General features: G+C 43.4%; 2 protein-coding genes across 2 annotated transcripts; both read left to right on the forward strand.

The window, feature by feature from the left end:
• The first annotated feature begins 2,175 nt into the window (after positions 1 to 2,175).
• Positions 2,176 to 4,687, forward strand: LOC127776636 (uncharacterized). Its single transcript, XM_052303121.1, has 3 exons — positions 2,176 to 2,550; positions 3,190 to 3,326; positions 3,546 to 4,687. The coding sequence occupies exons 1-3, from the start codon at positions 2,383 to 2,385 to the stop codon at positions 4,261 to 4,263; spliced, it is 1,023 nt and encodes a 340-aa protein (XP_052159081.1). The 5' UTR covers positions 2,176 to 2,382; the 3' UTR covers positions 4,264 to 4,687.
• A 1,176-nt stretch (positions 4,688 to 5,863) lies between these two features.
• On the forward strand, positions 5,864 to 8,522 carry LOC127776634 (serine carboxypeptidase-like 34). Its single transcript, XM_052303119.1, has 3 exons — positions 5,864 to 6,443; positions 6,919 to 7,014; positions 7,336 to 8,522. The coding sequence occupies exons 1-3, from the start codon at positions 6,023 to 6,025 to the stop codon at positions 8,325 to 8,327; spliced, it is 1,509 nt and encodes a 502-aa protein (XP_052159079.1). The 5' UTR covers positions 5,864 to 6,022; the 3' UTR covers positions 8,328 to 8,522.
• Positions 8,523 to 12,796: the final 4,274 nt, after the last annotated feature.

Here is a 12,796-nt window from a genome sequence, read left to right on the forward strand (position 1 = left end):
AAATATGAAAATATTTATGTCATGCTTAAAGAACATTTGATGATGAATCAAGTCATAATAAAATAAATAATAATTACATAAATTTTTCAAATAAGACGAATGGTCAAACATTGGGAAAAAAGTCAGCAGCGTCATACATTAAAATATGAAGGTAGTACAACATATTGTGCCAGAAGAAGTTCCTCTAATTACCCAAACTGACATGGTATATGTTGCCCTGAAACATGTTGTAAGGCAAGGTCAATGGATTCAATTGGAAGTCAGATTAAGGATTAAGTAGTTAGCACAACTGCAATTGAAGGACCAGAATATATACAAGGTTGAATGATTGCACGTGCTCTGGACTAGCTTTCTGGTCAGCTCTTTGGACGGTCACAAGCTCTGAATATAACAACTGGTGCACTGCGTTTTATTTTCTTGCTGATCGATCATTAGTCAGGGATCCAACGTTGCCAATGATCTGTAGCACAACTAAGGAGATCATCATCATATATATGATGGTGCGGTTGTAACCGCGTGTGCACCTAACTAAGGAAAAAGAAACATGTCATTTTCGGCTGTAGCAGAGAAAGTTGCAGGACAACCCAAAATATGTATAGCCAACAGGAATACTGTTCCAAATCTTATGGTTATATGCAATGATACCCACCAAACATTTTGGAGGGATGCACTCGACATAATTTGCTCTCCATGAAAAAGGCAGGAGAGAAGGAAAATGCAGAAAAGACAGTGCAAAAGCAGTGGTGTCATGTGTGTGCCCACCTTGATGTAAAGCACCAGCTCTTATAGAGCTTCAAAAGCGTGAAGATTCTTTGTCAAACAGCAAGGTAAGTACTAGTGCTTGTCAATACTTTTTGAAGAAAATAGGCCCTCCAAGGAGCAGCATTTGTTTTATGCCTACATGCTTACTCTTGCTATACGAGTACATATGAGTAGTACATCATTTCAGGCCTGCTTGCTAGAGCTGCAAGAAGGAAGGAGCTGCAGATGCTCACAAGTCATGATTAAGGATTAATATTAATGCCGAAGCTTTTGCTAGGTCTTCATTTTTTCCTTTTAAATTTTTTTTGGGGGGGGAGATAGAGGGGATTGATCTGGTGATGCTTGGTAGGTAGCCATCCATATGATACGTACTCCAAGGTATAGTAGTAAGCCAAGTTTGATTGACCGGTATTAGTCAGGAGAAGTGTCAACGAAAGAAAGAGCATGCAGGACTCACTCACATCACACGTCGTAGTGTTGTTCTCTGTATGTAGGAGTAATTAAACTTGGTCAAATAAAGGACGAGTAGTGTGTGTGGTTAGGCATAGATTTGGCTATGGTAAAATCACCAGGTGTACAAAGGTCAATCAACAAATTTTAAAAGTCTATACACTTATTTAGCACAACAATTCTGGATCCACTATCTTCTGTTAAATAAAAGGGGTAAACATTTGCTTCATTTTTTTAAAAAAAAGGGACAAAAATGAAAATATAAAAAACACGGTAAAATCAATATTAGATATCAAAATAGGGGTTGGTTTTAAGATAGCTTTGAGGGAATTTAATGGAACTGGAGCTACAGAGTAGTTTTTATCTACCAAAATATATAGAAGGATTAATATGTAGGAGTACTAACCACGTGTATTGCTGCAGGAAATTGTAGATAAAAACAGGTAAAAGGATATTTTTTAAACAAATAAACAAGAATAATCAGTAATAATTACATTCTAATTCGATAAGTTATACTGAAATAATAGGGAGTTATAACTGTACATCATAATAATCGGTTAAGATTAAGTATGGGAGATATAAAATGTCACACATGTTAATGTGTTTGCCATTGTAAAAGGATAGTTCAGGTTGGTGCTAAAGTAGGTGAGTTGACTCGTTCAGGATGGCTGGCCACCTGTCCGCCTGCCTGCCTGCTGTACATCCATTCCAGCCGAGCGATGGTGTTTGAAGAAAGAAAGAAAGGGAAGACAGGCAGACGGACGCTGTATGTATGAAGTACTTACTGTATGGGAGCACAGCAACCACGTGGCTCCAACCCCATCAACCGCGTACTACTCTTATGTTTTTTTAAAAAAAAAAAGAAAAACGCAAAACACGATTCATTTTTTTTTTTTTTGGTTTTCAAGTGGTCGTGGTGTCAAAGGTAAAGGAAGGGAGAGGCTGGCTGGCTTTGCTTGCAATTGTGTTGTGATCTTGGGGAGGGAGGGGAGGGCCAGCCAAGCCAAAGCAAGCCATCTCTCTCTTTCTCATTCTCTCTCATTCCAAGCTAAAGCCAAGCAAGCCGGCCGCCTCCTTCTCCTACCTCCAGCCTTCAGGCAGCTGCTAAATCGAACGCGACGCCGCACCCACCGCGCCCAATTCACCGCCGAGATCTCAACCCCATACCCCATGGGGATCTCCCACCCGCTGTCCGACGACTTCGACGCTTCTCCCGTGCTCTCGCCGCCGCCGCCGCCGTCCTCATGCTGCCCCCCCGCCCACGACGACCACTACCTTGAGCATCAGGTTTCCAGGATGGACACGCTCCCCGGCCTCGCCATCAAGTACGGCGTCGAGGCAAGATTTCCTTTTTCTTTTTTTCTCCGATCCTCCCTCCTCTTTCCTTTTTATTTCTCCCTACCTAGCAATTATTTACCTACTGCCGCCGGCTAAAAAACTTGCCATCTTGCCACTACTTCTTTGATGGAGTAGATAGGAAAGAAAACTTGCCTGTGACAAAATCAAAGCTTCAATTATTTTTTTATCTTTTCTATTCGGTTTTACCGGCTGTCTGATGCTCTTTCTTATATCATATCACCGTCCTAAACTATTTACACATAGATGATTTAATGAAGTAATGTCTTACAAAAATGTTGTGCTTTCCACAGACTCACAAGAAATAGAAGTATTTTAGGACTTGGACAATTTATAAATCACAGGGTCACGTACCACTACCATTTAGCATCACTAACTGTGGTTCACAACAACTCTGCAAATCTTATTCACTCATAAGTCATCATGCATAAAAGTAAGATCAGCCTCGGATTACGAAAGCAACACAAGGGTTGATGTACTTACTAAACTATATCATTTATTTGCATATTTCAGTGCCTCATATTAGCCAAACTTAGCTTTTCTTGCTTGATTTGAGTTGTACATGTTCACCAAATTTGTCAATTTTATCAGTGAGTTAAACAATGTCCTCTCATTTTTCAGATATCTGACATCAAGAGGGCAAACAGTTTGATGACTGACAGCCAGATGTTCGCACACAAAATATTGCTCATACCTCTACCAGGAAGACCCATGCCATCCTCTGTAAGGCTCAATGGTTCTGGTCAGAAAATGAAGAGGTACGCATTTCCTTTATTTTTCCTCTCTTTAATCCATCCTGTGATGCAAGAAATCAAAACGGGACTTCACCTCAATCTCAATGCTGATATTCTAAAGATGAAACCCTTACCGTATAAATGTTTACCTTAATAATTTGTCGTCTGTCAACACTTCTTTTTTTCCCCACTGTTGTAAGTAACTGTTGATAGGCTCATTCTTAGCTTTCTGTCTATGTGCAGAGCGTGGGCTCCAAACAATCAGCAAAACAGAGATGTTACGGATTCGCTAGACTCATCCAAGTACAATTCTTCTAAGCAGCAAATGTCACTCGCCATGAGCACCTTGCAGTCCTATTATGGTCTAACTCCTCAAAATGGGGCTATGACAGATGCTGGCACTGAGATGTCCTTGTACAGTAAGGGCAGTTTGGAGCGTATCAACAGTGAAACATTGGTCACTTCATCTAGATTACCAGACACACATAATACCGACAGAAGTAGGAACTCTGAAGACACGTCGAATGGCTTTTCAGCAACAAACGGTGCCAGTGGGGCCAAGATCAATGGGACAGCCAAAGCAAAGCAAGATGGTTCCATTCGTCGGCGGCAAAAAGTTGAAGCTGATCAAGTGTCTAACACCACAGATACCCAGGACGATGTTTTTACAGACCCAATTAAGATGACCAAGAGTTTGTTGCCAAGGCCAATTTCTAGTATCCGACAAAACATGGACACAAGCAACACAGAGTCCAGCCTGAAGAGCAATGGTTCATTTCTGAGCGGATTTAGATCAGTGCGGAAGTCGCCTAGCACACCAAACTTTGCAGATGCAGAGAATGGGATCTCTATGTGGTCAAGCTCGGCATGGACTTTCAACCATGAGTCGTTCACGCGACCATTGCTTGATGGCCTTCCGAAACCCACAGCACCTAGGAGGACCAAAGCTGCTTTGGATTGAGCTGCCTGTGGCTGTAGTAGGTTTGTCTGCGATGATCCAACTTGAATTTGCCAAGAAGAAGCCGGTGGAAAATGGAAGTTGTGGCTTGGCTTGTTTTCAGAGTTTTTATTTTGACGGCAGTTGCACCCTTGACGCCAGCGCTGCATTCTTCATCTTACCTGTGGCAAAATGTAGAGCTCAATACTTGTCAGTGCCATGGAAGCAAGCGGTGGTTCTGGCATAGAAACTCATATATAATTGTATCAATATACATACATGTATTCTTTACTCTGTTATGTAGATGATGTGCTGGTATATAATTTAGTATAGAGTTTTGAGAAAGAGAGCAGAGAGGTTACAGACAGAGGACCTATATACGGAGTATATCCCATGCATTCTAATTGAGGCATGCAGTTGTGTGATGTCACAGCAAGTGCTACTCTAATTTGATATCCCTTTCTGTCAGCGTTAATGTTGTTACTTTGTTCCATATATACTCCATAATTAAAAGCTTAGCTCACATGTCAGGTGTACAACTTTGTTGTTCAACTCAAAAGTGTATTACAACTTTGTTAATTCAGACTTCAAGTATGCAATACAGAATAATACTATATTGCATTGCCGCGAAGTAAACATAGCTCAACTAGTTAACTTTCTTGTGGTGGAACCAACCCACCCAAATCCTTGACACGGGTATTTATATTTACGGTTAATTATTCTTAGTCCTTAACACGGGTACTCACATTTAACTCACATTTATAGCTAATTATTCTTTCAGGTGAGTGTGCATGTAGCCTAGAGGTTACAGTGACCTGAGTAGTATCTCAAGGTTCTAAGTTCAAATCTCCTATGGATGTAGAGGCCGAGTAAAAAATACCCTTCTCTAAAAAAAATGTGTGTTTAAAAAAAAAGGCATGGCCAACACAGGTAACCAGGGACTAATTTTGGGCGTGTTTGACGGCAGTTGAGCGTACTGTTAGCTGGAGGGAGACAGTCAGTTCTTCTCTTTTTTGTTTAGGTTTTAAAGTGTGCATCTCTATCTGTATGTTTAAATGCATTGGAGCAACAAACTACTCCTAAAAAAATGAAACGATGGAATCCATATCCAATCGAGTAAATAACAAATCGTCCGTCGATTTCGCTTGTATAGAGACAGGAACAGCTAGGTTAATCGATTGATCGGGCAACAAATTACGAGAGGAGTAAATGAAATGATAGTCTATATCCCTATCCAATGAATGAGAAGTAAATTAAATAATCGTGGATCTCGACCGCTTGTAGGCAGCTAGGTAAATGGATTGATGAGGCAGCAAATTAGGAGAGACAATTAATCACGTGAGCTGATGTTAATTGCATTCTCCTCATATATATGATGAAATCAAATCCTGATTTGATATATCATCAGTTGCAGGACGAGGCCGGAGCAGCCAGCCAAGATTGGGCGAGCGATGAAACTAGTGATGAATCGTACGTACGTTTGAGACGTAGGGCGAGCACGTACGCATATATCGGCGAGGAGTTGCAGCTGGTTAGTTTTAGATAGATAGATGGATAACGTACAGCTTAATTGGTTATTTGTTAATCTGTTCCTAAAAATGTTCAACAGAACCCCGATGTCCCGCGCGCGATAGATCGAGTTACCAGCTCACCTCAGCTTCATCAGCTTATATATATTGCAGTACTCAGCTTGCATATGGATCGATCTATATAGCTAGCACTAGCAAGATAGAAAGCAAACCAAATTAAGATCGATCGATCGATCGATCAGTGATCAGTAGGCATGGCAGGGCGGCAGCAGCTGGTGGTGGTGGGCATGGTGGTGGTGATGGTGATGGTGATGATGCAGTGGACGGGGGGTGCGGCGGCGAGGCATCATCATCATCATCATCATCATAAGAAGTCGTACGAGGAGGTGTTCGATCGGCAGGAGGCGGACCGGGTGCAGCGTCTGCCGGGGCAGCCGGCGGAGCTTGGGTTCCGGCAGTTCGCCGGGTACGTGACGGTGAACGAGACGCACGGCCGCGCCCTCTTCTACTGGTTCTTCGAGGCCGCCTCCGACGTGGCCACCAAGCCCCTCGTCCTCTGGCTCAACGGAGGCCCTGGTTGCTCCTCCCTCGGCTATGGCGCCCTCGAGGAGCTCGGCCCCCTTCTCGTCAACAACAACGACACCCTCACCATCAACCCGGAATCATGGAACAAAGGTAGTTGCTTTTTCATTTCTTCATATATACTCCTATTTATTTAGATCGATCGATCCTAGACTCCTTCCTAGTAATGAAAATAATCAAAATGATTGCATATATATATATATATATAAAATTTGTTTGGTGCTCCATGGTGCCTGGGCACCATTGTTGAAATTGAGTATATACCCAATTCAAATGAGTATGAAACTTTTTCAATTACATAGATATTAACATTAACTACTTTACTAACTAGTTCGAAGCAAGTTTGAACTGAATTTGAACTTGTTTTTGTTAGATTTTGATTCTAGGTATATAGCATGCATACATATAATTAGTTAGTTATGTAATTATGGATTGTGAAATAAAGTTAAATTTGAGTTGTTTTGTTGATAGGTATAGGTATGAATCGAATTATTACAACTAGGTATATACTCACAATTTGAAAATTTCGAAAAATTTGAGTTATATATAAATATATATATATATGCAGAGGCTAACCTGCTGTTCGTGGAGTCCCCTGCCGGCGTCGGCTTCTCCTACACCAACACCACCACCGATCTCGCCCATTTCGGCGACAATCTCACCGGTATCTGCTTGTGGCCTGCCTAGTGCTAGATATATAGTAATCCCTCCATTTCAAAAATGTTTGACACCGTTAACTTTTTAGTATGTGTTTGACCATTCGTCTTATTCAAAAAAATTTAAGTAATTATTTATTCTTTTCATATCATTTGCTTCATTGTTAAGTATACTTTCATGTACACATATAGTTTTAAATATTTTACTTTTTCTTTTGAATAAGACGAACGGTCAAACATATGCTAAAAAGTCAATGGTGTCAAATATTTTGAAACGGAGGGAGTAGAATAATGATTGATTTAAGTTAATACTAGCTATATGTACGTAGCCCATGACGCGCACGCCTTCTTGGTGAATTGGCTGGAGAGGTTCCCGCAATTCAAGGGGCACGACCTATACATCGCCGGCGAGAGCTACGCCGGCCACTACGTCCCCCAGCTCGCCACCAAGATCCTCCATTTTAACAAGAAGAAGAAGGAACATGATGATGATGATCGCATCATCAACCTCAAGGGCATCATGATCGGCAACGCCGCCATCGACTCCAGCTCCGACGACCGCGGTCTCGTGGAGTACGCTTGGGACCACGCCGTCATCTCCGACGAAATCTACGCCGCCATCAAGGGCAACTGCACCTTCCCCGACGACGGCAACGAGACGGACAAGTGCAACGCCGCATGGAACGGCTTCTTCACCGCCATGGGCGACATCGACATCTACAGCCTCTACACTCCGTCCTGCACCGCCGCGCTCAACGGCACAACCACCATTACTAATGGCACCCGCAGCCGCTTCGCCGATAAGGTGCTCCGCCTCCGCCGCGGCTTGCCTTACAACACGTACAACCCGTGCGTGGACTACCGCGTGATCGACTACTTGAACCGCGGCGACGTCCAGGCGGCGCTCCACGCCAACGTGTCGGGCGGCATCCCCTACAGCTGGGCGCCCTGCAGCGACGCGCTCACCAACTGGACGGACGCGCCGCCCTCCACGCTGCCGGACATCGCCGCCCTCGTCCGCGCCGGCCTCCGCGTCTGGGTCTTCAGCGGTGACACGGACGACCGCGTGCCGGTGACGTCGACGAGGTACGCGCTGCGGAAGCTCAAGCTCAAGACGGTGAGGCCGTGGAAGCAGTGGTTCACGAGCGATCAGGTGGGCGGCTACACCGTGCTCTACGACGGCCTCACCTTCGTCACCATCCGCGGCGCCGGCCACATGGTTCCCATGATCACGCCTGTGCAGGCCAGACAGCTCTTCGCCCACTTCCTCGCCGGCGACGACATGCCCGCCAACCCCATCCTCGCCCCCACTCCACCTTAATTTTCTTTATATTAGCAGCTGTGCGTCTTCTTATTTATTTTTAGGATTTATATATTTTGTTAGGGCATATATCTAATATGCCTGCCCTCTAAGCTTCACATTTATTTATTTTCGGCTATCAACGTACCTGCTACATATGCTATCAATATGAATGAATGTATTTATAGCTTAAAGTTATTCTATTTTGCAACAAAGATTCATGGTAGAAGAATTTTTATCTACCAATTGAATTTTTTTTTTAATTTTCAAACATGACAACCTTAATTTGCGCGTAACTAAACAAATAAAAGAAAGGAAATTGTAGCAAAAAAGATTGCCTATATATACTACTCCTAATTCAAGTTTTCCAGTTTTTAAGGAAAAATAATCCCATCCCCATCTCTTAAAATCTCGCTCCTAATCTTCATCACTGAGCGAGTTCGCGCAAGCTACGTACTGGGAAACAAGACCGACAGGGTATGGGAAAAGAAGACCAATTTTGTTTGGAAGTTTTCTTTTTTAATGTGGCCATTTCATTTTGAAGTTTATAACGTGGCCTATTTTTCTAAGGGACTAGCTAGTGTTCTGTTGACAGTTTTTTAGTCCGGAACTTTCAAATTTTTCAACCACAGGAATTGTCATCATCGATTACAGGAAAACAGCCTGCACTAGTACAAACCATGAGTCTTAGTGAATTGTTATCAACTATAACAGGAAAACAGTCCGCACTAGTACAAACCACGAGTCTTAGTGCCCAAATTGATTGAACGTCAAGAAATTGCCAAACATGTAGAATGAAAAAAAATAACTTTCAATTCAAAAGTAATATGCATATGCCCCCGAAAAAAATTACAAATCCTAATTTTATACCATGTAATTACCCTGTAACTATCATGTAACTAGTGTACATGTGTATGTGCTATATAACTACTCTGTAAGTAGGGTGTAAGTGTTATATAACTACTCTGTAATTAGGGTGTAAGTGTTACTCCCTCCGTCCTATAATATAAGGGATTTTTGACTTTTTTGCTTGCACTATTTAACCACTCTTATTAAAAAAATTTGTGCAAATATAAAAAACGAAAAGTTGTGCTTAAAATGGAGTACTTTGGATAATAAAGTAAATCACAAATAAAATAAATAATAATTCCAAATTTTTTTAATAAGACAAATGGTTAAACAGTGTAAGAAAAAGTCAAAATAACTTATATTATGGGACGGAGGGAGTATGTACATAGGATGTAAGTGAGTATGTAACTAAAAAGTGCTATTAATAATAAAAAAGTACCCCTAGCAGCGGTAACGTGTGCCGAGTTTGATGAATAGATCCTAGCTGGTTCGATGCTTGTCTAGCCCACACGAGATTTTTTTTATTCTGCCCGTATGGGCGTATATGTTGCGCGAATCCTGAAGTGCATCTAATGGCTAGAAAATCGAAAGTTTTCTAAACAAAAAATTGTCGCCAGTCTTTTAGCACAACCGTTTTTCTAAAAGTTTTAGATATCTTTCGGAGCTGAGTATATAGTTTTATCATTTAAGTCCTATTAGAGATTACAAAGATTTAGGGGGTTTGAATGTTGCAGTATAACTACTCTTACAATCAGCCATCCGCTAGGCCAAAAAGGGAGGAATTTACACGTGCTAAACAACCAGTGGTTCACATGTCAATCTCTATATACTTCTTCATCCCTCCATATCTTTCATCTCCCCACCATTGGCTGCCCACTACCCCTGCATCGTCATCCTCTCCCTACCCTCGTCACTGTTAGCCGATTGTCCTACTGCCACCACACCCGACCGTATAGGAAGGTGAGGTGCGAGGGGAGGGGGGATGATGGGAGATGACCTCCAACACATGATCTTGAGCTCCCGCACAATTGCGACGGCTATGGGGCAGAGACAGTCCAGCGGGACGTCGACCGATCTGACGTTGCCGGGAGGTGCCGCCGCCGCTGCCTCTTCGGTGCCTCCGTGCTGGGTGGATGGGGAGGCCGTCACCACCGCATCGCATAGAGGAGGATCTCGGTGATGGGAGGCTGCTGGCACTGCCACCATTGTTGTTGCCACTGTTTTCAATGGATTGATGCGGTAGGTTGGAAGACCAAGCAAGCAAAGCGAGCATAGGGCGATGGGAGAGAGAGCCAAAGGGTGTGGGACCCACACTTGGGGCAGCGACTATGGGTGGCCAAATTTGGCTAGTAGAGCCATCCAGTTGACCAATCTCTTGGAGTAGCACTTTTGCCCAATATAACCAAGTTTTGGCTTGGAGATGCATATGGCAACTCTCGTGGATCGGAGTTGCTCTAAGGGTAAACTGGGAATCACTACCCTAGAACATCTCCAATATTCTCTCCAAATATCCATTTAGTCAATTTGAGAAAAATTTAGATAGTCAAGTTTTTCTTTCACTCGTACAGCCTCTCTAACCTCCCCAACCTTCTTCTTCACCCCCCTCTCTCTCTCCCCCCCCCCCTTGTGGCGGATGGAAGGAATCCTGGCGCAAGCACTCCGTCCTAGTCGTCGTAGCCTCATATGCGTCCACTGTCCTGTGGTGGATGATGATGGGATCTGGAGGCCGCACGCCTGTATGGACGTCGGCGGTGCTCGAAGTAGAGGGAGGGAGGAGGGAGTTTGAGGCCCTACGAACGATGTTTTTCAACCTTCGCCCTCGCGCCAACCCGGGGCTTGCTGCAGGCTTCCTCTGCATCATTGTTATTGTTGTTGGCTGTGTTCCACCTCGCCATGTCTCGTCGCCCTCCAGTAGCAGTGCACCGGTGCTGAGATGTGGTTGGGAGAGAGACCGATGGGGGGGAGATGGGGGGGAGTGTATTGGCTGTGAGGCTCGGTCCATCCTTGGCTAACCAAAATGGGGTGGCCAAATTTGGCATATTAAGGAGGATATTTTTTTTGAATTTTTTTTACTTTTAAGAATAGACCCTTTCAAGTTGGATGAAGAAGTCGTTGGAGATATTCTTAATAGTATATATAAAGTGTTAAAAAGTGGTAAATAAAAATGGACATACACAGTATGATTTGAAAATAATTTGTGATATAGTGAGTGGAATTAAAGTGGAAGATGGATGTAGTCCTACTGGTACTGGTACTGGTACAGGAAGGAGAAAATAAAGTTGTGGTGTGGTAGCAGGCAGGGGCGTACGCACGCAATACACGTTTGTTGGTTTTGCAAAAGAAAAGGAACACGTTTTGTTTGTGTTGCGTGGCAGCTGCAGCTGCAGCTGCAACTGCGATTGCGATTGCGATTTGCGTGCGTGCGTTGCGTGGACACAAAACAAAATGACAAGGACGAGGCAACTACTCCTACCTAGGAGTATTACTCCTACGCGGCAGAGCCCTGCCCACACGTACACTACTACAGTACTAGTAGTGCTTTCCTGGATCCTTCCTGGCCCCGTTGCCTCGTTGTTGCTGTCCGTCCTCGTCGTCTTCTACTCCAGTATATATATATATATATATATAAGCTAGACCCCCAACCACATTCAATTCATTCAAGATTAATTAGATTGACAAATTAATTAAGCTACAGTCAGTCCTGATCGATCGATCGATTACATGGCCGCCACCGCGAGAGGCACCGCCTTGTTCGCCCAAGAGGTGCCGCCGCCGGAGACGCTTGACGTCGTCCGTAGGCAGCGACAGCTACTCCGCCGCGCGGCCGACCTCTGCCTCCACCCCATCGCCGAGGAAGAAGACGACGACACCAACGACCATGTCTCCTCCTCCTCCTTTTCCTTGTTGAGCAGCAGCAGCACCACCACCACCACCATCTCCGGCTGCCGCCGTCAGTCTTCAGATTAATTGAGGGAGGCTGCCTGCCTTTCCCAACATCTACTACTAGTACTAGTTCATTGGCTCTTCTTCTACTACTGCTACTCCAATTGATCGGTCCTGTGTGTACTCCTACAGGAGTGGCGGGGAATGAGTATATTTTTGTTTGTTTTAACTTACTAATCGACTGTCACTTTTTGAGCAACACGTACTACAATGCCACTCTTTTGCTAACTACGTACAGTAATCATCTGCCTACGCAATACTACCTCCGTCCCAAAATAAGTGGAGCCATAGATATCCGTGTTTAGCGTTTTAATTGTTCGTCTTATTTGAAAAAACTTATGAAAAAGTTAAAAAAATAGTCACATAAAGTACTACTCATGTTTTATCATGTAATAACAATAAAAATACTAATCATAATTTTTTTTCAAATAAGACGAACGGTCAAACGTTAGACATAAACATTGCTAAAACCACACTTATTTTGGGACGGAGGGAGTATAAAAAAGCTACTATATATGGCCCTGTTTGGATCCAAGGATATTTTTTAGCCTCCCTTAAATAGCACAAATAGTCAAAAAGATTCAAAAAGGTGAGCTATTTGAGGGCTATTTGAAAATAACCCACCCAAAAAACTATCCCACCTAAGGGGTGCTAATTGGGGCTATTTCGAGTGGGGCCCACTGAAAAAGTATATATTC

The sequence above is a fragment of the Oryza glaberrima genome, chromosome 6, assembly GCF_000147395.1.
Source record: "Oryza glaberrima chromosome 6, OglaRS2, whole genome shotgun sequence".
Lineage (NCBI taxonomy): Eukaryota > Viridiplantae > Streptophyta > Magnoliopsida > Poales > Poaceae > Oryza > Oryza glaberrima.